This window comes from Tachyglossus aculeatus, chromosome 22 (genome assembly GCF_015852505.1).
Source record: "Tachyglossus aculeatus isolate mTacAcu1 chromosome 22, mTacAcu1.pri, whole genome shotgun sequence".
Lineage (NCBI taxonomy): Eukaryota > Metazoa > Chordata > Mammalia > Monotremata > Tachyglossidae > Tachyglossus > Tachyglossus aculeatus.
Window position 1 is genome coordinate 18087398 of NC_052087.1, and position 21583 is coordinate 18108980.

General features: G+C 41.6%; 1 protein-coding gene across 6 annotated transcripts in view; it reads left to right on the forward strand.

Moving 5' to 3' along the window:
• The window catches only part of ANO1 (anoctamin 1), a 181732-nt gene that overhangs the window by 71731 nt on the left and 88418 nt on the right, over positions 1-21583 (forward strand). For all 6 annotated transcript variants that reach the window (XM_038764538.1, XM_038764540.1, XM_038764539.1 and 3 more), the window contains exon 3: positions 19876-20205. In XM_038764538.1, coding sequence (XP_038620466.1) covers positions 19876-20205 — 330 coding nt within the window. The remainder of the gene's footprint in view (positions 1-19875; positions 20206-21583) is intronic.

Below are 21583 nucleotides of genomic sequence, written 5' to 3' on the forward strand. Positions count from 1 at the left end.
CTGTGCAAAGCACTTGGGAGTGTACAATGTTAGATTCCTCATTTCCAGAGCTATCTCACTTCCACACATCACTTTTGCCCGACATACGTAAGGCAAAATCAGCATTCAAGTTCTGCATTAAAAGTCCATTCCAACTTTCTTATCTCATCTGCTTAGATTGTATCTACCCCAGTGATTAGCATGGTGCTTGTCCCATCGTAGATGCTTAATAAATAGCACAGTTATTACCATCATCATCAAAAGAGAAGAAAATGGTTGTTTGAAAGGGCAGGAGCTGCTGAGTCTGAGCTCAGCTAGTGGTTATGAGGAATGGGTCCAGAAGGAGGAAAGGAAAGAGGGAGGGAGGGGAATGTGTTATCTAATACTGGATTGGGACTCTGGGATCGACTGGCAGATGTTGATGGACACAACACACTATAAAACTCAAATACTGTAATAACAACACCTTGTATTTATAGACTGCCATTCCCCAGGGGAATGCAAGCATTGTGTGTTCACGGTGTAACTAGCCACACTGCACCGTGTGAGTGAGGCTGGGGGAAAGTTGACAAGCGAGATGGCTGCAGCCTAGAGAGGAGTCAGGGTCAGTGAAATGTTTAGTTCAGGATCACACAGCGAGTTTGCAGCAAGGTTTGAGGCTCAAACCCAGACCTCCAGCTGTGAGCCTCTCGCATTCATTCCTAAACCCATCCTGCCTGTTTCCAAATTCCCCAGATTAGGCACCAGACCAGATTTTTATTTAGAAGCACTGAGCTGGAACAGATCTTGAAAGGTCACCTGGCTGAACCCTCTATGTCTAGGCAGGTGAATGCCTAAACTGTACAAGAACACGATAGATGGCTGTTTCAGGGTAAAGGCTTCACAATACCGTAACAATAATACCTCGAGTTTCAAGCGTACTTTGATTTTTCCAAAACATTTTCACCTCAATCATCTCATTTTATTCTCATAACTACCCTGAAGCAGAAACCATTATCCCCATTATATAGATGAAGTAACTTGATACGGAGAGGTTACACAGCAGGCCAGTGGCGGAGCGGAAACAGAACCCAAGTTTTTTGGCTCCAGGACCATTTCTTCTCTCTCCTCTTTCCTGTCAGTCCTCTCTTTCTCCCACAATCCCCAACTCTACTTTGAAGCGGTGGTAGGGGTTCTGAGGACCAGGATTCCATTCCTGTGTTGGCAGCATTTATTCTCTTCATCATTTATTAAGTCCCAACTCTGGGCAGAGCAGTAGTCTAAGACTTTGGGAATGTAAAATAACAATATAAGGCATAAACCCCAGCTTCAACTGAGTTCCAATCTAATGGAGGACACAGACAGACCAAATTGTACACACACAATGGGTGTGAGGGTGGAAAACCTAGATATTCAACAACCAAAGTAACAAGATAAAAATAAACCTTACAAAAGATAAATAACCAAATATTGTAAATGTAGTAAACAAACGGACACAAGCATAAATGCTAATGGTACTAGTAGTATCTTTGCGTGCAATGCCCTGCACTGAGAGCATTCTAATATACAAAACAAAGATGTGATGGGCTCTCTGCCCACAGTTTACTCTCTAACAGGGGAAACGGACACAAAAACATTTACAAATAGGATACCCAGAACAACTACTTGAATGTACTTTTGAATATACATGTATACAACGGGGCTGAGGTGGGTATAAGTAAGTTCATATGTGCTAGACTGGATGTTATGTCCAGGGAGAGGCCATGACTCTTGGAAGAAGATGTTTTTCAGGAGTGTTTGGAGGGAATGAATAAAGGGTCTTGCAGATTTGAAGGGGATGGAGCTCCAAGAAGCAGGGATGGGGAGACCAACAGGACAGAGAAAGAGGAATCGACAGTCAGATGCGGTTAGGAGGCTAAACAGGCTGTGAACTGGGTTAGCAGATGACAAGAGTAGAAAGGAAGGAAGGGGAGAGAGCTAATGGAAGACCTTGAATAAGGTGGTCAGGAGTTTATTTTTAATGCAGAGAGGATGAGGGGGTGGCGTTTTTGAGGAGCAAAATGATGCATTCTGAACCATGTTTTTGGATGGTGACCCAGAAGGGTGGGTGTAGAATAGACTGAAGAGAAAAGACACGGGAGACAGGGAGACAGTTAAGACTGATACAATAAAGAGGTCCTTTAAAGATTTTAGACAGCACAGGCCCCAGCAGTAGGCAGCAGAAGGGCAGCAAGGAAGGTGTGTCACTTTTCAGTCCATCCTTTTAATTTTGACCTCTCTATCCCAGCATTTGCTCCATCCTGGAGTGTAGGCGGAGAGGTATTCTGGGGGTGCATGGTCCCCCTGGCTCATGCCTTCCCACTAACACAGAGAAGAATGTAGAGTTCCATGTATGCAGACCCCACTCCACAGATCTGAAACACAGTTTTTTTCCTTGTCCCTCTTTATCTGACTCTAACTGGAGCCTGCATTACTGGACCCTGTCTGGTGGCCAATATTTTGTGCATTGGAAGGGAGTCAGTCTCTACAACAGTATACTCATTGAATCCAAGGTAATAAGAGGGCAGTATGACAGGCACCTTTCTTTTTATAACTCCATCCTCTGGACCAACCCCAGAAATGAACTTCTGGGGGATTCCTAATCCCTAATGCCTGGTTGGTGCTGTTGCAGTGTTTTGACACCCTGCTTCTTTACTGTCTATAAGTGTTCTTTCCATGATGTGCTTCCTTTTTATGGTATTTGTTAAACACACACTACGTGTCAAGCAGTGTTCGAAGCCCTGGGGAGGATACAAGATAATCAGGCTGGAAACAGTCCCTGTACACTTGGAGCTCACGGTATAAATAGGAAGGAGAACAGGTATTGACTCCCCATTCAGCAGTTGAGGAAACTGAGGCATAGAGAAATTAAGAGACTTGCCCAAGGACACACAGCAGGCAAATGGTGGAGCTGGGATTAGAACCCAGGTATCCTCTAGCTCCCAGGCCCATACTTTATCCACTAGGCAACATTGCTTCCCACTCACTGGGGTACCACATGACAGTGAGAATTCATGGCCAGAAAGTACAGTGGAATTTGTTTCATAAGGACTAATTGGGTGCAGAGTCTATTACAGCACTGGGTGAGGCTGTCCAGTCTGGTGAAGGATGGCTGGTTCATAGCCATGGATCTGGAAGAATCTTGATTTGGTGAAGTCTCTCCTAATATAAGCAGGATCTGACAAGGGATATTTTTACAGCCAGACAGTTGCTAGTAGTAGGCCTTTAAATCTGCCCAGAAGTAGAAATCAAATTGTGCCATCATACCCTTGCCCACTTATGCCCAGCTCTCATCTCCTGCTGTTCCTGTCTATCCCCTGTCTCCTGCCTAGATAGTCATGCAGTTTTATTATTTTGTCATTGCTGTTTTTATTTGTGAGGTTTCTTCCCCCAGTTTCTGTAATAACAACAATAATAATAATTCTTATAATTGTAATATTTGTGGAATGCTTACTATGTGTCAAATATGGTTCTAAATGCTGGATAGATATAAGTTAATCAAGTTGGACACAGTCCCTGTCCCATGTGGGGCTCACAGTCTAAGTGGGAGGGAGAATAGGTATTGTATCCCCATGTTACAGAAGAGGAAATTGAGGCCCAGAGAAGTTAAGTGATTTGCCCTAGGAGACACAGCAGGCAGTTGGCAGATCTAGGATTAGAACCCGGATCTTCTGACGCAACGATCACTTAGTAAAAGGATAAGGGACCAGTTGTCTCAGCTGTTTTTGAGATCTGTTCTGTGACCACAGGCTACACCCATTCTCCCTTCCAGGTGTCATACAATGCTTACTGCTGGACACAGGGGGAGTGGGCGAGAGAATGTGGATGGCTCAAACACAACCATCACCACTACTGCAAAAACAATTCAGTGCATATCCTGCTCACAGCAAGATAAAACTTTCTCCTCTTAAGCACTGATGTCTGAGCAGTGCTCACCCAAATGGCTAAGAGCCAGATCCAGTGCTTAGAACAGTGCTCGGCACATAGTAAGCACTTAACAAATGCCATTATTATTATTATTATTATTATTATTATTATTATTATTATGTACCTGCCAGGGTATTTCCTTGGACAAAGTGTGCAAGCGTGCAAGAGAGTCTCTGTAAAAGAGAGGGCAGCATCGTTTCCAAACCAAAGGATAAATGTCACTGGTAAACACAATTTCGGTCGAGTGAAGGGGAGAAAAACAGACTGAAGGGATAATACTGAACTTAAATCATGACAGTCAGAAAGTCCCTCCTTAAGTTCAAATCAAATTCTTCCCACAGTTTAAGCTTATTTTCTCTTATTCATTTTTCTGCAGAAACGAAGACCTGATTAGCACACCCTTAAAAAAACTTTATCAATCAATCAATCGTATTTGTTGAGCGCTTACTGTGTGCAGAGCACTGTACTAAGCGCTTGGGAAGTACAAGATGGCAACAGATAGAGACAGTCCCTACCCAACAGTGGGCTCACAGTCTAGAAGCTGAAGACTATTTTCAAATCACCTCATCCTTCTCTTTCAACAAATCCTTTCATCCTTTCATGAAGATCTATTTCCCAGTTCTTTGACTAATTAGTAATTAAGACTGATATTTGTTAAATGTTTACTTTGTGCCGAGAGCTGTGCTAACCTCTGGGATAGATACCAGGTAATCAAGTCAGGCAAAGTTCCTGCCCACAGAAGACTTAATATCTAATTGCTTATGTTGCTCTACAGTTTCTCCGTGTCCTCTTTAAAGGATGGTGAACAAAATGGTACCCAGAAACTCTGAAAACAATCCGACAAATTAGTGCTGAGGCCAGCAAGAGGATCATTCCCTCATGCTTTTATGTCACACTGCTATTAATTCATTCCAGATACATGTCTTTTTAAACGAATAATAGCTCATGAGTATTACTCCACATTCAACATGTGGTTGATTGGAACCCCAGGTCTTATTCATCTGTTCCGTGTATTCGGTCTTTCCCACCTTGCAGCTGGGTTTGCTTTTTATCCCTAAGTGCCCTGGGACCCAGGGGCATGTGTTAATTACCCTTTGGGTGCAATTCTGACACGTTTATGCTCTCTGTAATTTGGTCAAGAAAGATCTCACTTTTTTCTGTTTTTAGTGAGGCATGGGTAGAAAAATCCAGATAAGCTAATAATAATAATAATAATTGCAGTATTTATTAAGTGCTTACTTCATGCCAGGCACCAGTACATCCACTCCAGTACTAAGAGCTGGAGTGGATACAAGCAAATCGGGTTGGACACAGCCCCTGTCCCACGTGGGGCTCACAGTCTCAATCCTCATTTTACAGACGAGGTAGCCGAGGCACAGAGGAGGAAGTGACTTGCTCAAGGTCACACAGAAGACAAGTGGTGGAATTGGGATTAGAACCCATGACTGATCCCACTGGCAAGATTTCAGGGACTTTTGATTCCTCCTGAAAATAATATTGAAGTAGGGTGAGATGAGATGCAAGAAAAAGTTGACCAAATGTTTTCCCATCCAGCTCCATCTCAATTCCAATATATCCAGAATTTGGGCTTCTGGCATCATTCTGTGGCCAGACTATAAGAGAAGTTCCCACGGCATCTGGATATTTGCACACTGGTATTTTTGTTTTCATGCATGTTAACTTACCCAATACTTTTAAGAGCTTTTAAAGTCCAGACTGTTTTAAATCATATGACAAAATAATACCCCATAAACCACTAAGCAGAAAAGGAAAATGGATGTTAATAATTTAAATACAGATTTATCTGCTCGAAGCAACAGTTTAAAAGCAAATTCATTGTGATGTTTTCATTTTTAATTTACCTATCATAATAATAATTATTATTATGGTATTTGTTAACCACTTACTATGTGCCAGGCACTGTACTAAGCACTGGGGTGGATACAAGCAAATAGGGTTGAACACAATCCCTGTCCCACATGTGGCTCACGGTCTCGATCCCCATTCCACAGATGAGGTAACTGAAGCACAGAGAAGTTAAGTGACTTGCCCAAGGTTACACAGCAGACAAGTGTCAGAGCCAGGATTAGAACCCATGACCTTCTGACTCCCAAGCTCTTGCTCTATCCACTATGCCATGCTATCATTTCATGTATATCGCATATACCTAAACCTTTACAAGAGCAAAATGGATGGAAGCTTTAATAATCAAGCCTGATTATTTTGTATCTATCTCAGTGCTTGACAGATATGTTTAACAATTTTCACTATTACTTTTATAATTATTATTATTATTATTTTAAATCATAATTCATTATTGGCTGCTCAGATGTGATTTTAGGAATTTAAGTTATAAGAGAGAACAGAGTCCATATCTTCCAGGCATAGATTTCTGCTTTATTTTTGGTCCAAGTTGTTGCCAACAGTCCCCAAACTGCCAGGAGCAAAAACCAATGTTCCTGGGAAGTCAAATGGACTTGGTTCCAATCAGTGTGAACTGGGCTGAGAGATCTAGTGCACCAGAGCTTCTGAAGTTTGCCAGGAGCATCCCAGATATAGGATACTTTAGAATGCACTTTTTCCATTCAAGTGTGACTCCAAGATGCTGGGGAGATGCTAGACCCCTTTTGGCATGAAGGGTTCTGGGAGGTTGTAGACCAACTGTTCTGCTCCTTAAATCTCTCTTCTTCTCCTCTTTTCTCCCTTCCACAGTGGATTGGGTCTCAGGAGTGGTACTCTGCTGGTTTTGCACACACTGAAGGTGCCTGCTCCAGCCAGTGAGATTCTGGCCCACTCTGAAAGGGGAAAGAGGGGCAGTTGGTTAGATCGTCTAGGCAATGGCTCCTACCCTTCCCCTGTTGTCTACCAAGATGTCAGCTGAGCCAGTTCTGGGTGTTTAGGGTATCCCTAGGGTCTGGGATGGTTGCTCCAAATCATCCTTGAAAGGGAAGAGACTGGTTCCTATTTCCAAAAAAAGTATATTAGAAGCCAGAGCAGTAAGGCATGGTTGGAGCGCAGTTTATTATCATTATTGTCAGCATATTATTATGATATTATAATAGTAACATAATTTTATACAGTATATTACATAATACTATTATTATATCACAGTAGCATCCTTAACATAATTTCTGTTATTATTATTGTTACCACTAATAATAATTCAGCAGTTCTATGCCAATCATTGTACTAAACATTGGAGTAGATACAATATAAGCGGATCAGACAGTCCCTGGCCCACAGATTCTCAATTCCCATTTTACAGATGAGGAAACAGATGCACAGAGAAGTTTACTGATTCATCCAAGGTTACATAGCAAGCATGTGACGGAACCAGAATTAGAACCCAGGTTTCCTGACTCCCAGTCTGGTATTCTTTCCAATAGGCCACCCAGCTTCTCCCAGAGGCCAGAGCAAAGAAAAGACCTATTCAAAAAAAGGCTTCTTGCTGGTTGTAGGTGAAGGTCTAGATAGATAGGTTATAAAGGGAGGATCATTCACAGACAAATGTCAGGTCAGGGGAAGCAGGATAGTCAAGGACCATAAATGGAAAACAGAAATACTACTAGTAGACCGTAAACTCCTTGTGGGCAGGGATTCTGTCTACCAACTCTATTAGACTGTACTCTCCCAAGTTCATAATGCAGTGCTCTGCACACCATAAAGCGATCGATAAATATGGTTGATTGATGTATGGTATTTATTGAATGGCCCTCAGTTCAGTGCACTGTAATAAGACTTACAACGTACATTAGAAGTACACCAATCCTGCCTGCAAGGAGGCTATACCTGAACAGAAGTGCTTACACTAGAAAGCAAGAGCCCAGACATCTGGCAAAAAAAGCAGCACGGAAAGTTCCATAACGTACAAGTTCTAATGAGGCTGCCAGACTGGAAGTTAACCTTAGGCGCAGGTAGTAACTCATTCATTCATTCATTCAATCATATTTATTGAGCGCTTACTGTGTGCAGAGCACTGTACTAAGCGCTTGGGAAGTACAAGTTGGCAACATATAGAGATGGTCCCTACCCAACAGTGGGCTCACAGTCTAGAAGAGGGAGACAGAGAACAAAACAAAACATATTAACAAAATAAAATAAATAGAATAAATATGTACAAATAAAATAGAGTAATAAATACGTACAAACATATATACATATATACAGGTGCTGTGGGGAGGGGAAGGAGGTAAGACGGGGGGATGGAGAGGGGAAGGAGGGGGAGAGGAAGGAGGGCGCTCAGTCTGGGAAGGCCTCCTGGAGGAAGTGAGCTCACAGTTGGGCCTTGAAGGGAAGAAGAGAGCTAGCTTGGCGGATGTGCAGAGGGAGGGGATTCCAGGCCAGGGGGATGACGTGGGTCAGGGGTCGATGGCGGAACAGGCGAGAATGAGGCATGGTGAGGAGATTAGTGGCAGAGGAGCGGAGGGTGTGGGCTGGGCTGTAGAAGGAGAGAAGGGAGGTGAGGTAGGAGGGGGCGAGGTGATGGAGAGCCTTGAAGCCGAGGGTGAGGAGTTTCTGCCTGATGCGTAGGTTGATTGGTAGCCACTGGAGATTTTTGAGGAGGGGAGTAACATACCCAGAGCGTTTCTGGACAAAGACAATCCGGGCAACGGTGGGAAGTATGGATTGAAGTGGGGAGAGACAGTAGGATGGGAGATCAGAGAGGAGGCTGATACAGTAATCCAGATGGGATAGGATGAGAGCTTGAACAAGCAGGGTAACAGTTTGAATGGAGAGGAAAGGGCGGATCTTGGCAATGTTGCGGAGGTGAGACCGGAAGGTTTTGGTGACGGATTGGACGTGAGGGGTGAACGAGAGAGCAGAGTCGAGGATAACACCAAGGTTGCGGGCTTGTGAGACGGGAAGGATGGTAGTGCCATCAACAGTGATGGGGAAGTCATGGAGAAGGCAGGGTTTGGGAGGGAAGACAAGGAGTTCAGTCTTGGACATGTTGAGTTTTAGGTGGCGGGCAGACATCCAGATGGAGATATCCTGAAGGTAGGAGGAGATGCAAGCCTGGAGGGAGGGAGAGAGAGCAGGGGCATAGATCTCTGCAACCCTGACACAGTGTGACCTCTAGCAGTCCCTTAACTTTCCATGCTTCATCTTAAAGTAGGCATAATAAAAATACTTGACTTGTTCTCATCTCTCCCACTTCTAAACCCTTCTTATGCCCTCACTTCTGCCTGTAATTCCTCCCTCCTCCACCACCTTCAAAACCTTCTGTAATCACATCTCCTCCAGGAAGCCTTACCCTGTTGAATTCTTCTTCTCCCTAGGTGATATTCTCCCAACATTCACCTTAGCACTTTTATGCCAACTCTGCATTTAATGCACTCACATTCATCCATGGCATTTCTGTACATATCATCTTACATATTCTACTATTAAAGCACTTCTTGACTTGTCTTATGCTGTTGAGTAGTCTCTCCAGAATGCTCCACCTCCATATGTAATCATCCTGGTACTGTACCCATAGAGTTTTCTTGGTAAAAATATGGATGTGGTTTACCATTGCCTTCTTCCAGGAAGTAAACTTGAGTCTCCACCTTCAACTCTTTCCCATGTTGCTGTTTCCCAGCACAGGGGAGTTTCGAAGGCAGATTGCCTTCCACTTGCTAGCCACTGCCCAAGCTAGGAATAGAATAGGTATGCCTCTGCTTGACTCTCCCTCCCATAGCCGATACTGGTAAAGTACTGGAAAATCTCCAGGTGCAATCCTGAAAGGGTAATTACTCATCTTCATATCCATTTTTCTTTTCTCTTCTATCTGTAAATTAATTTGCATCTGTTCCCCCATTAAACTGTAAACTTCTTGATGGCAAGAACTGTATCTTCTAACTTTACTGTACTTTCCCAAATGCTTAGTCTGTGTACAGTAAACAGCCAATCAATAGTGTTGATCGATTGACCTGCCCTCATTCAGTTATGCCACAAAGGGTGTTCACTATGCACTTTGGGTTGAATGTGGCAGCAAAATTAGGGAAGATTCTTCCACTATGAAGTTTATACTTTACCAAGCACTTAATTCAGTGCTCTGCAAATGGTAAGTGCTCAATAAAAACCACTGATTGAATGATTGGTTGGGCACAGTGAGAGGCAGAATTGGAAGAAACAGTTGAGACTCATTATGTCACAGCATACCCCATGGGGATGATGTGGGCAGTAGTTCCCAGCCTTGCTCACCTCAGGCCCTTGAAAAAACCTGGGAGTTTCCATTAAGGGCTGAAAGAATCAAAATGGTGGCTGCTTTCAAGCGTGTACCCTCCCTGATATCACTCTCTTCTAAAATCACTGTCCCCTTACAATTTCAACGTTCAAAATGAAAAGTGAGCTTGAATTTTCCTCAACTCGAGTTTCTGCAAGAGTAACCCAGTCTCCACCCCAGTTATAGGAGAACTAGTTGTAATTGATATGAAAATGCTTTGGGGGGAAAAAAAGTGTTACCCACATTCAAGTATGACATACAAGGCATGCTTACCTCTTTCATAGCTATGTGATATGTGCAGCAAGGAGAACTAAAGAAACTACTTTGGACTCCCCTGCACCTCAGCCAAAGAATAGAAAGGGGACTGCTTAATGACAGACAGACAAAGAATCTTAAGCAGGCAGCATTGACTAGTCGAAAGAGCACGTGCCTGGGAGTCAGAAGGATCTGGGTTGTAATCCCGGATCTGCCACTTGTCTGCTGTATGACCTTGGGCATGTTACTTCTCTGTGCCTCATTTCCCTCATCTGTAAAATGGAGATTAAGACTGCGAGCCTGATGTGTGACAGAGACTGTGTCCAACTTGATTAAGTTGTATCTACCGCAGTGCTCAGAACAATGCCTGGCACATAATAAGTGTTTAACAAATACCATTGTTAGGGAACCTTAGCATGTAAAAAAATGAGCAGAAAGTGGTGCTAATTTGCATAATATTAACCTTTAGGTAAACACCTTGACTGGTTTATCTTTGTTTATTTGTTTTAACCAAAGGTGAATGTGAAAGTAAGTTGCTGGAACTCCCAATGCCAGGGGCACAGCCTCAGTGTGAAGCAAAGTAAAGGAACAGGCAGGTTTTAGTCAATTGACTGGGCAAGAAACAGTAAAATAAGTGTTTAAGCTTACACAGATCTAACAAACAACTATCACTTTCAGCCCATTTATCTCACTGGTAAGGCATCATTTTAATGCAGGTCTTTAACAATTGGTTTTCAGTGGTCTGTGCTCTGCTCTCCCATATTGTCTAATTTGAATCAATCAATTCTAATTAATTGCCTAGATAGATGATTTATCTATATCTATAGATGATAGATCTTTGTATTTTCTAGATTGCTCTATAATCCAAGGCAGATAACAGTTGCTAATGTAGAGGAAATGGGTTTAAATTGCCCAGAGAGAATAGGTTATAAATATGCACTTCTTCATTTAGACTTTTCACTCTTGTGATGGCCAGGGATTGGACAAAATGATCTCTTGAGGTTCCTTCCTTTCAGAGCTAAAACTCTATGACGTAATTAACTACCTCTTCTTATAAGGAGTAAAATGAATGTTGGAAACGGATGTTATTCACTAAACTTAAATTGCACAGAATCAGAGAATTAGGGAAGAGACTTTAAGAGATTATCTATCCATCCTTGATTTAGCTAGGAAAAACCTACTGTTATTTGAAACTGATATCCTAATCAGCATATTCATGGTTACAGTAATAATATTAATAACAATAATTGTGGTATTTGTTAAGCGCATACTATGTGCCAAACACTGTTATAAGCACTGGGGTAGATGCAAGGTAATCAGGTTGTCCCATACAGGGCTCACAGTCTTTATTCCCATTTTACAGTTGAGGTAACTGAGGCATAGAGAAGTTAAGTGGCTTGCCCAAGGTCACACAGCTGACAAATGGTGGAACCGGAATTAGAACCTACGTCCTTTGGCTCCCAAGCTTGTGCTGTTTCCACTAAGCCATGCTCCTTCCCCAGTAAACTCTGATAAAATAAAGATCTCAGAATAAATTTATTCATGTAGTGTGCTACAGTCGTACTAAAAACCCCATAAGCAGATCACACAACTGAACTGCACGATCCTGTCACAAATTAGGCACAAATGAATAGATACACAGGAAAGCAAAAATACATAGCCATAGAAAAACAGAAAAACTTTCTCCTGTCCCACAGTATTTCAGTTTTCTCTCTTCCTCTCTCCCAAAAAACACATCCACTTCATTTGGCCATATCCTATTCCAAAAGGCATGTTATCTTTTCACTGGACGTATTTTTTCTGGCTTTCCTTTTGCCCCTGGCTTCCACATGGTCATGTTGGTAGTGATAAAAAAAAAAAAAAAAATTGGGCCCAGGCACCATGACACTCTCCTGCTCATTTACTGACCCTGAGGCAAGAGGTAAGTAAAGCTATAGGGAGGCAACAGTTGCCACAAAACAAGAACGACTCGTATCCCTTCCATAGGAGTCAACTTCATGGGGTCAGTGGGGGACAGTCAGCTGTTCTCCCAGCCTTGTCCATCCTAGGTTTGCAGTAGGATCTGAGAGTTTCCCAGTGGGTTTGAAAGGACTTAAACAGTGACTTTATCATCTGTTAACTCACTGAAGCCTTTCTTTTCCTAGTCCCTATCTACCTAAAACCTGTGCTGGGCAGCAGTGGCATGAGAGAGAGTCGAGGGTGGAGACTCAAGTGTAATAATAATAATAATAATAATAATAATAATAATAATAATAATAATATTGATGGTATTTGTTAAGCACTTACTATGTGCCAAACACTGTTCTAAGCACTGGGGAAGATACAAGGTAATTAGGTTGTCCCACGTGGGGCTCACAGTCTTAATCCCCATTTTACAGGTGAGGTAACAGGCACAGAGAAGTTAAGTGATTTGCCCAAGGTCACACAGCTGACAAGTGGCAGAACCAGGATTAGAACCCCTGACCTCTGACTCTCAAGCCCAGGCTCTTTCCATTGAGTCATGCTGCTTCTCTTTGCTGCTTCCATTTACTGCTCTAAAGGAGGCAATGATAACCACGTCCCTATTTTTACCAAGAAAACTCAATGGATCCACTACCAGAACGATTGCAGTTGAAGATGGGACATTCTGGGAGAGTTGTGGCCATGGAGTTGCTATGGCTTGGAAACCACTCCACGGCGTAAGACAAAATCTAACTAAAATCCTTGTACCCATCTCACCCCCTTGCTCAGAATGAAAACTTTTCACCTATGATCCATTCCAACCTATAGGGGAACAATGTAAGCCCGCTAGGGAAGTGGTTGAGTCAATCCATGAGCCACTTCTCTCGTATTCTCTATAGCTATGTTCATCTCCTTCCTTTCAACATCCTCCTGAACTCCTTGCTCCTATGCAGTGAAGAAACCCCCTTTTCCACTGACCTGTTGCATCGCGACCCCAGGGGAAATAAACAGGAAGGCCCTATCTGCTTTATTTTGCCTTCCTCCCTAACCTGCTTAAGGTCATCTTGAGGAGGAAAGGGGGTGATGTGGGGACAGTCATTTTGGGGGATAGTTCTCAGGTGGGAAGTGAAGGACTATATCTGGAATTCTGGAAAGTTGGTGGCACTTAATAATTCATAGCTATCTACCTTATTCTTAAGAACATCCAGAGCTGCACACCCACTCCTAAGGTTTGGAAGTCCTTCATAATGTTCAACAAAAATTAATCTGGCGGCACTTTAGGATTCTAAGCAATATCATTCCCAGAACTCATTGTGGGCAAGGAACATCTCTACCAATTCTGTTATATTTAATTTTCCCAAGCGCTTAGTACAGTGCTCTGCATACAGTAAACACCCAATAAATATGATTGATTGATTGATCAGACCACTGGTCCATCCAGACTAGTACTCTGTCTCCATCCTAGGCTATGGGAGCAGGTCATTATAGCTGCTCTACTTGATATGCATAACTAGGGATGTTCCTTTGAATATTCCTTAAACTACTTCCAAAAATCAATCGGTCAATCAGTCAGTCACATTTATTGAGCACTTACTATGTGCAGAGGCCTGTACTAAGTACTTGGGAGAATTCAGTCTAACAGAGTTGATAGACACATTCCTTGTCCACAAGGAACTTCCTGTCTAAAGGGGGAATTGAATAAACGTGGTTCAGTAAGCCCCACACAACATCCCTTTCATTTTTCCTGTGTGACAGAGTGTCGCTCCAGGCCAGTCTGTTTGGCAGTACAATCTCAGGTCACAGGTGCTGGATTAGCCATTTTTCCCACAGCCCTTTGCTACCCCCGGCTTCTAGTGCAACTTATGTTTCCCCACGTGATTCTCTGGTACCATCCGAAGGATCCCACTCTTATGTACCTCCGTTTCAGTGGGAGGAGTCCTGAGAAGGGAATGGGAACTGAAATCAGCAACCCCATAGGAAGAAGGGTGACATGGATGATGTTAAATGTACTGGAACTCAGGAGCTGCAGAAGGGAAAACTTCTGAACTGTAGCCAAAATCTGTAACCTTGGGAACAGCCTGCACCCTATCCAGCTGGCAGCCAGCAACAAAAATATGCCAATATGAGTCCAGTATAGGCCCTATTGTTTGGTCATTTCATTATTTTTAGTCTTCTCCTTTGAATCCTTCCTGAGTTCTCATTTTTGTAACTACCTAGGAGCAAAATTGGGCATGATATTCTAATAAGGGCCTGACCAATGCTAAATATAGAGATAGGATAGACATAGGATTACCTCATATTTCCTACATGCTCTTTTCCTGAATTTACATCATATTTCTTTCTGCATACAGCCGCTTGCATGGCTAACTCTTGTTTCTCTTGTGTCTTCTGGTCTCACCACCTGATATTTTTATTTTCGGTTATATTTATGTATAGTGAGAACTTCCTTATTTTCAAGATCATTTGTGGTATCTGTCTTTCTTTCCTATATAATTTCCCTGTCCTTTCCCTTCACTCTGTTTTTATCTGTCTGAGTTGTCAGGGTCATTTTGAATTGATAGCTATTCAGTGTGTTAGCTAACCCAGCCAACTTGATGTCATCAGCAGTTTTAACAAGTGCGCTCTCTAATCTATCATCGAACCACTATAAAATGTGAAATGGTATCAAGCCAAGACTGAGCTATGAGCTGCTCCCTTCCAATTTGAGAATCATCCTTCTACTAGCTGGGTAACCACCTAAGTGTAAGATGACTTAAAGAAAAGATATGGATGGAAATTTAAGCCTCAGTTTGCAATTGGTGAATATATAATCCTATCTGAGTTTTAGGAAGAATCTGAAGGCAAACCAGTGATGGATATACCCATAGGACATTTACCAACTCTTCATCCAGACTGGTATTCTGTCTCCAATTTAGGCTCGAAAGGACATTTGAAAGTAGGTCTTCATAGCTGTCCTCCTCGATATTCATCCTAATTGCTAGAGGTGTTTCTTTTAATGTCCCTAGGCTTTTTATCCACTTGACTTTAGTGGGAGAGAGAGATAGAGAGATAAAAGGAGAGAGAGAAGAATAAACAGTAACTCCCACTGGCAGCTCCCCTTTCTTCTTTACCCTACCCCAGTTCTCACAGAAGGATTCTGGAATTAGAAGTGCCTTCTGGGACTGCTGGGATATGTCGGCCTCCCCGCCAAAGGAGAGTAATGACCTAAGGCAGCAAAAATGTCAGCCTAATGCTGGGCCTAGTTGCTCACTTCACTCCAAGCCGGATTGTGTGTTTTCTCAGTAGTGCACCCTTGCCCCTCATTCTCACCTTAGGCTAGTCCTTGCCCTTAGGAATCTAGAATCTTCCCTCTCCAAGTTTTTGGCCAATTTTTAAATACTGATTTAGGCCACGTTTCTAAAATTGTTTTAATAGCCAAAAAACCCAAAGTAAAACATGAAATTAATTTTAAGCATTGTTGCGTAGTGAGTAGACCACGGGCCTGGGAGTCTGTAGGAACTGAGTTCCAATTTCGGCTCTGCCACTTGTCTGTTGTGTGACCTTGGGCAAGTCACTCCATTTCTCTGTGCCTCAGTTACCTCATCTGTAAAATGGGGATCAAGAATTTCCAACCTTGTATCTACTCCAGTACAGTACAGTACCTTGTATCTGCTCAGTACAGTGTCTGGCACATAGTAAGCACTTAACAAATATCATAAAACATTTGAAAGTTGAAATTAATCACTAAAATAAAACTTAGTTTAATCAGCCCCCATTCATATGGTTCACCATATTGTAGAATATGTAGTAGACTGTGAGCTTCTTGAGGGCATTCATTCATTCCTTCAATCATATATATTGAGTGCTTACTGTGTGCAGAGCACTGTACTAAGTGCTTGTAAAGTACAAGCGGGGATTGGGCAGGGATTGAATTTCCCAAGCATGTAGTACAGTGCTCTGCAGATAGTAAGTGCCCAATATATATCACTAATTGATGGATTTGATTTACTATAAGTCAAGCCATGACTCACAAAATCTGGATTCCATTGCCGTAGTGTGACACTCAGGACATCCCCTGTAGCAGTGTTATTAAAAATTGGACATGTTTAATGAAATGTCATCCTTATTACCTAAATATACACTTAGTAGCCCTTGCCTGTCTCCAAAATGTTACACTTTTCCATGAGAGGTCTCTTCCTGCTTCAGAGGTTAGACACTATTTGTGTCCTAGATTCGTAAATGAAAGCTCCTCTAGACCGTTAGCTTCTTTGGGGCCGGGAATGCAACTCTATTGCATTGTTAACTCCCGAGTGCTTAGTACCATGCTCTGCGCACAGTAAACACTCAATAAATACCATTGATTGATTGATGTATGGATCTAAGCAGAAAATAAACACTTTAAGGACCTCAAATTGACTATGATTTTGCTCTTTTCACCTTAATGATGTACTAATTAGTCCGAATGTTATCATAAGTGATGTATTTATTCCAAGGGCCTGGTAATGGAATTTGTCAAAATACTGATGCCCTGCTTTCTTGAAATGAGGAAATATTGCTTTTCTGACTAGTGAATGAATATGATCTTACAACTAACACTTGGCTTCCTTGAATGCAATTTGTCTATTATTCAATTATGCTACTCTAGCATACTCTCCATAATCTACTTTATTTTGAAAAGATGCATTAACTCGGGCATACTATATTCTTAGCTTAGTAGCCTAAATCCTTAGTTTGATAGACCAAGAATGTTGAGCAACCAAATAATAGTATTTATTAAGCCCCTGCTCAGCACCTACAGAACACTATACTAAACAATTGGAGGAGAGAACAAACTTCCTGCCCTCATTGAGTTTACATTCTAATGGGGGAAACCAACAAATGCAGGAGAAAAGTGAATGGAAAGGTGGGTAACAAAATAAATAAATGCTTAAATTGTGTCGTATGTAAATTTTTGTGTAATTGAGAAACAAAATTATAGATTGCATAGTGTAAGTTTATTGAGGGCAGGGATTATGTAGACCTTGTCTATTGTACTCTCCCAAGTGCTTAATACAATGCTCTTCACACATTAGGGTTCAGTGGTCTTTTTTAAAATAGTATACATTAACCACTATGTGCCAGGCATTGTTCTAAGCACGAGGTATATCCAAACTAGTCAGTCCCTGTTTCACAGTCTCCATCACCATTTTACAGATGAGGTAACTGAGGTACAGAGAAGTTAAGTGACTTGCCCAGGGTCACAGAGCAGACACGTGATGAAGGCAGAATTAGAACTCAGGTCTTTCTGACTCCCAGATCTATGATGTATCTATTCAGCAATGCTGCTTCTTATACTTAGACTGTGAGCCCCATGTGGAACAGGGACCGTATGCAAACTGATTAACCTTATCCACCCCAATGCTTGGAACAGTGCTTGAATATGATCTCACAACTAACACTTGATTGGCTTCCTTGAATGTGATTTGTCTATTATTCAATTATGCCACTCTAGCTCCTAGTCTCCATGATCCACTTTACATTGAAAAGAAAAGAATATGCACTTATCACATCTAAAAATAAATAAATAGTCTAGCTGAGCTATGACAAAGGTGATGGCTGAAGCTAGAGGGGAAAGAGAAAGAGCTGGAGAAAAACAGGATTTAGAAAGAGACTGAATGTGAGAGTTGAAAAAGAATGAAAATTAATCAATCGATCAGTAGTATTTATTGAGCACCATGAGTAACTCAAAGTCTAGAGTGGGAAACAGGTATTCAAAGAAATCACCAGTGGAGGAATGGGAGAATATTGGAATAGGTAATCAGGGTTAGAACAAGGTGGTGGATTTCAAATATAAGAGGATGGTGGCCTTGTCAACCTGGATGGGAAAGTTCATTCAGTCATTCAGTCATTTATTGAGCACTTTATTGAGCTCATTTATTAAGTGTATTTATTGAGCACTTACTGTGTGCAGAGCACTGTCCTAAGTGCTTGGAAAGTACAATTCAGCAACAAAGAGGGACAATCTGCCCACAATGGGCTTACAGTCTAGAAGGGGAGAGATAGACATCAAAACAAGTAAACAGGCAATTTATTGAGTGCCTACTGTATGCAGAGCACTGTACTAAGCACTTGATGGCTTCTTAGATTAGATTGAGCCTAGCCTGGGCTTTCCCCACCATCCTCTTTCCTCCCGGGGCCCGTATTCTTTCATTCTTTCAATCATATTTACTGAGCGCTTAACGTGTACAGAGCACTGTACTAAGCATTTGGAAAGTACAATTCAGCAATAAAGAGAGACGATCCCTGCCCACACCAGGTTTATGTACTTAGGTGGATGCTTGGATTTGAACACTGAAAGCTGCACTGAAAGGAGGAGTGTTACTGCCAATCAATCAATTAATCAATCAATCCTATTTTTTGAATGCTTACGCTATGCAGAGAACAGTGTAAGAGGTTCAAGATTGGGAACCAGCATTGTTTTCCAGTTCCTTCTTACGTCTAATTGAGATGCACAATTCTTGTTCTTCTTCAGACAATCAGTAAGTCATATTTATTGAACACTTACAGTGTGCAGAGCACTGTACTAAGCACAGGGGAGAGTACAGTATAACAATGTTGGTAGACACAGTCTCTGACCACTATGAGCTAATAGTCTAGAGATTTCATATCATAGACGTCAGGTTATGGTCTGTCACTCTGATTTTCTTCAGCTGCCCTAGGCTTCTCTTACACAGTATTCTTCCTTCCCAGCCCCTTGTTTTTCTTGATCCTGTTGATTTCCATTTGAGAATAAGACAATAATATTTCTGTTACTCAACATTCCTGCTTTGATTACCCTGGGACAATGAAACCAAGCAGAAAGGCTTCATAATTCTACAACGACTTAGGTTTAAGAAAGAGCAATCTTTCCATTTTGTTTTTTAGCAGCTGGTTTTGCATTTCACTGAGTGTTTAGACCTGGAGTCAGCTTCTTGTTTCTTCAATATAAGGTGACGTCCATCCTGAAGTTGCAGCCAGGAACCCTTCTGTTTCACAGGGTCACAAAATGGGAAAAGATCACAAGCTAAGCATCCAGCCCTGGCTTCAGTCCAGCCGAGCTAACTAGCCAGCTGGCTGGCTTCATGCTTTATCTAGGCTAATCTCTTTCTCAGATGATGTAAAATGTCAACTAGAGATATTGGAAGTAAGAAGTTTTTGCACACTATGATATGAATCTGAGTCAGAATTAAAACTCAGATCCCTTGGTTAAGTGCAGAACCTAGGTCACCTGAGAGAAGACCAAAGTAGCCAATGGTGATAACTTTCAAGTTGGAATGTTGATAATTAGATGAAAACCCAGTTTAGTTATCTGTTTATTTTGGACCACTGAAAAGTAGTCACTTGCTGATCAGTGCACCTATCTGTTCAATTGTATAATCTCAAATGAGTAAGTGCTAAGGACTATTTGTGTATGCGCAGCAGTATTCTCAGTTGAAAGTTTGTCTTTCTCCACTTGGAACAGGGAGAAATATTTCACACTATGTCGAGGTACTTTTAAGTGTACTTTGCAGAGAGCACACTAATGGCTGTTCTCTCTATCTTCTCCACAGTTGTTAAACTCCCTTGCTGTGGATCCGGATGCTGAATGCAAGTATGGACTCTATTTTCGAGATGGCAAAAGGAAGGTGGATTATATCCTCGTGTACCATTACAAGAGATCCTCAAGCAGCAAGACCCTGGCCAGACGCATTCAGCACAATGACTCTTCCTCAGGAACTCGGAGCATCAAACCGGATCATCTGCCCGGAAAGGATGGGAGCATGGATATAAGTGAACCTGAGCAACAAATGGATTATCACGAGGATGACAAGAGATTCCGCAGGGAAGAATATGAGGGCAACCTCCTGGAGGCTGGTCTTGAGTTGGAAAGAGATGAGGATGTAAATAATTTCTACTTTTTGTAACTTTAAGTTAGTGTGCAGAGCCGAAGTGTTTACATAGCACCGTTGAACAGTACTGTTCTTGCAGTAAATTTTTATTTTTAGAAAGCTAAGGCTGAGAAATATCATTTTAGCTATTAGCATCTCTCTGAGAACAAAAGCTAAAATAATTTCTAGACTAAAGCAATTTCTAGGCTAAACCTTCCCAGAAAGAATCCAAATGATATATCCCTTACTCTGATTACTGAACTCATGTTCTCTGCTTTTTTTAAGGAAATTTCTTTGGTTTCATGTCTTTTTATAAACTCACAAATGTCAGCCCTTTATAAAAGAAAAAGAATCAGGCCTTCTACTAACCTCTGTGGAGTATTATGATATTTAATTAGGCTGGTGATGTTAGCAGAGCTCTTGGATGGCAGAAAAAGGACATAGTACTGTATAGTATGAATTACTATGGAATTTGTATTTTGGTTTCCTAGTGAATATTTTCTTCACAAATTTCATGGCCACCAGTAAAATTCTAGTAGTCTTAAGTTACACTTTTTTTTTACTAAATGACAGGCTTTGCTAAATTACTAAATGAGCAACAGTGTTACTCAGTGGAAAAACCATGGGCCTAGAAGTCAGAGGACCTGGGTTCTAATCTCACATCCACCACTTTTTCTGCTCAGTGACCTTGGGCAAGTCACTTCACTTCTCTGGTTCAGGGATTTAGACTGTAAGACACAACAGGGATTGGGTCCAACCTGATTATCCCAGCGCTTAGTATGGTGCCAGACACATAGTATGCCCTTAACAAATATAATTTAAAAAAAAAAGTAGGCAGGAATTCATTCTGGGAAAACAAAAAATATTTTATTGATTTAACAGGTAAATGACGTCTCAATCAATATTTACCTCCTGGGTGTCTAGCTCTTGATGTTCAGCAAATATAAAACTCATCTCTGGATTATTATCCACCATTGGAAGATTTCAATTATCTGAAAATCTATCCATTTACAGTATTATTTTAGAAAGTCTGGGAGTATTTTTCTTTGAATTAATAACTCATGAAGGCCCTTGATAGTATTGGATGGTGAGACTGTTAAAATGTTCTGCAAATTCACGAATAATATTCTTCCTTTTATGAATTGTCCAAAAAGCATAGATTTGATTCATTCATTCATTCATTCATTCAATCAATCGTATTTATTGAGTGTTTACTGTGTGCAGAGCACTGTACTAAGCTCTTGGGAAGTACAAGTTGGCAACATATAGAGACGGTCCCTACCCAGTGGTGAGCTAACAGTCTAGAATGGGGTGTATTCTGATTTTTATCATAGGCACATGCAACATTTTCATTGAATCTAATTCCTCTAGGGACTATGGCTCATATATT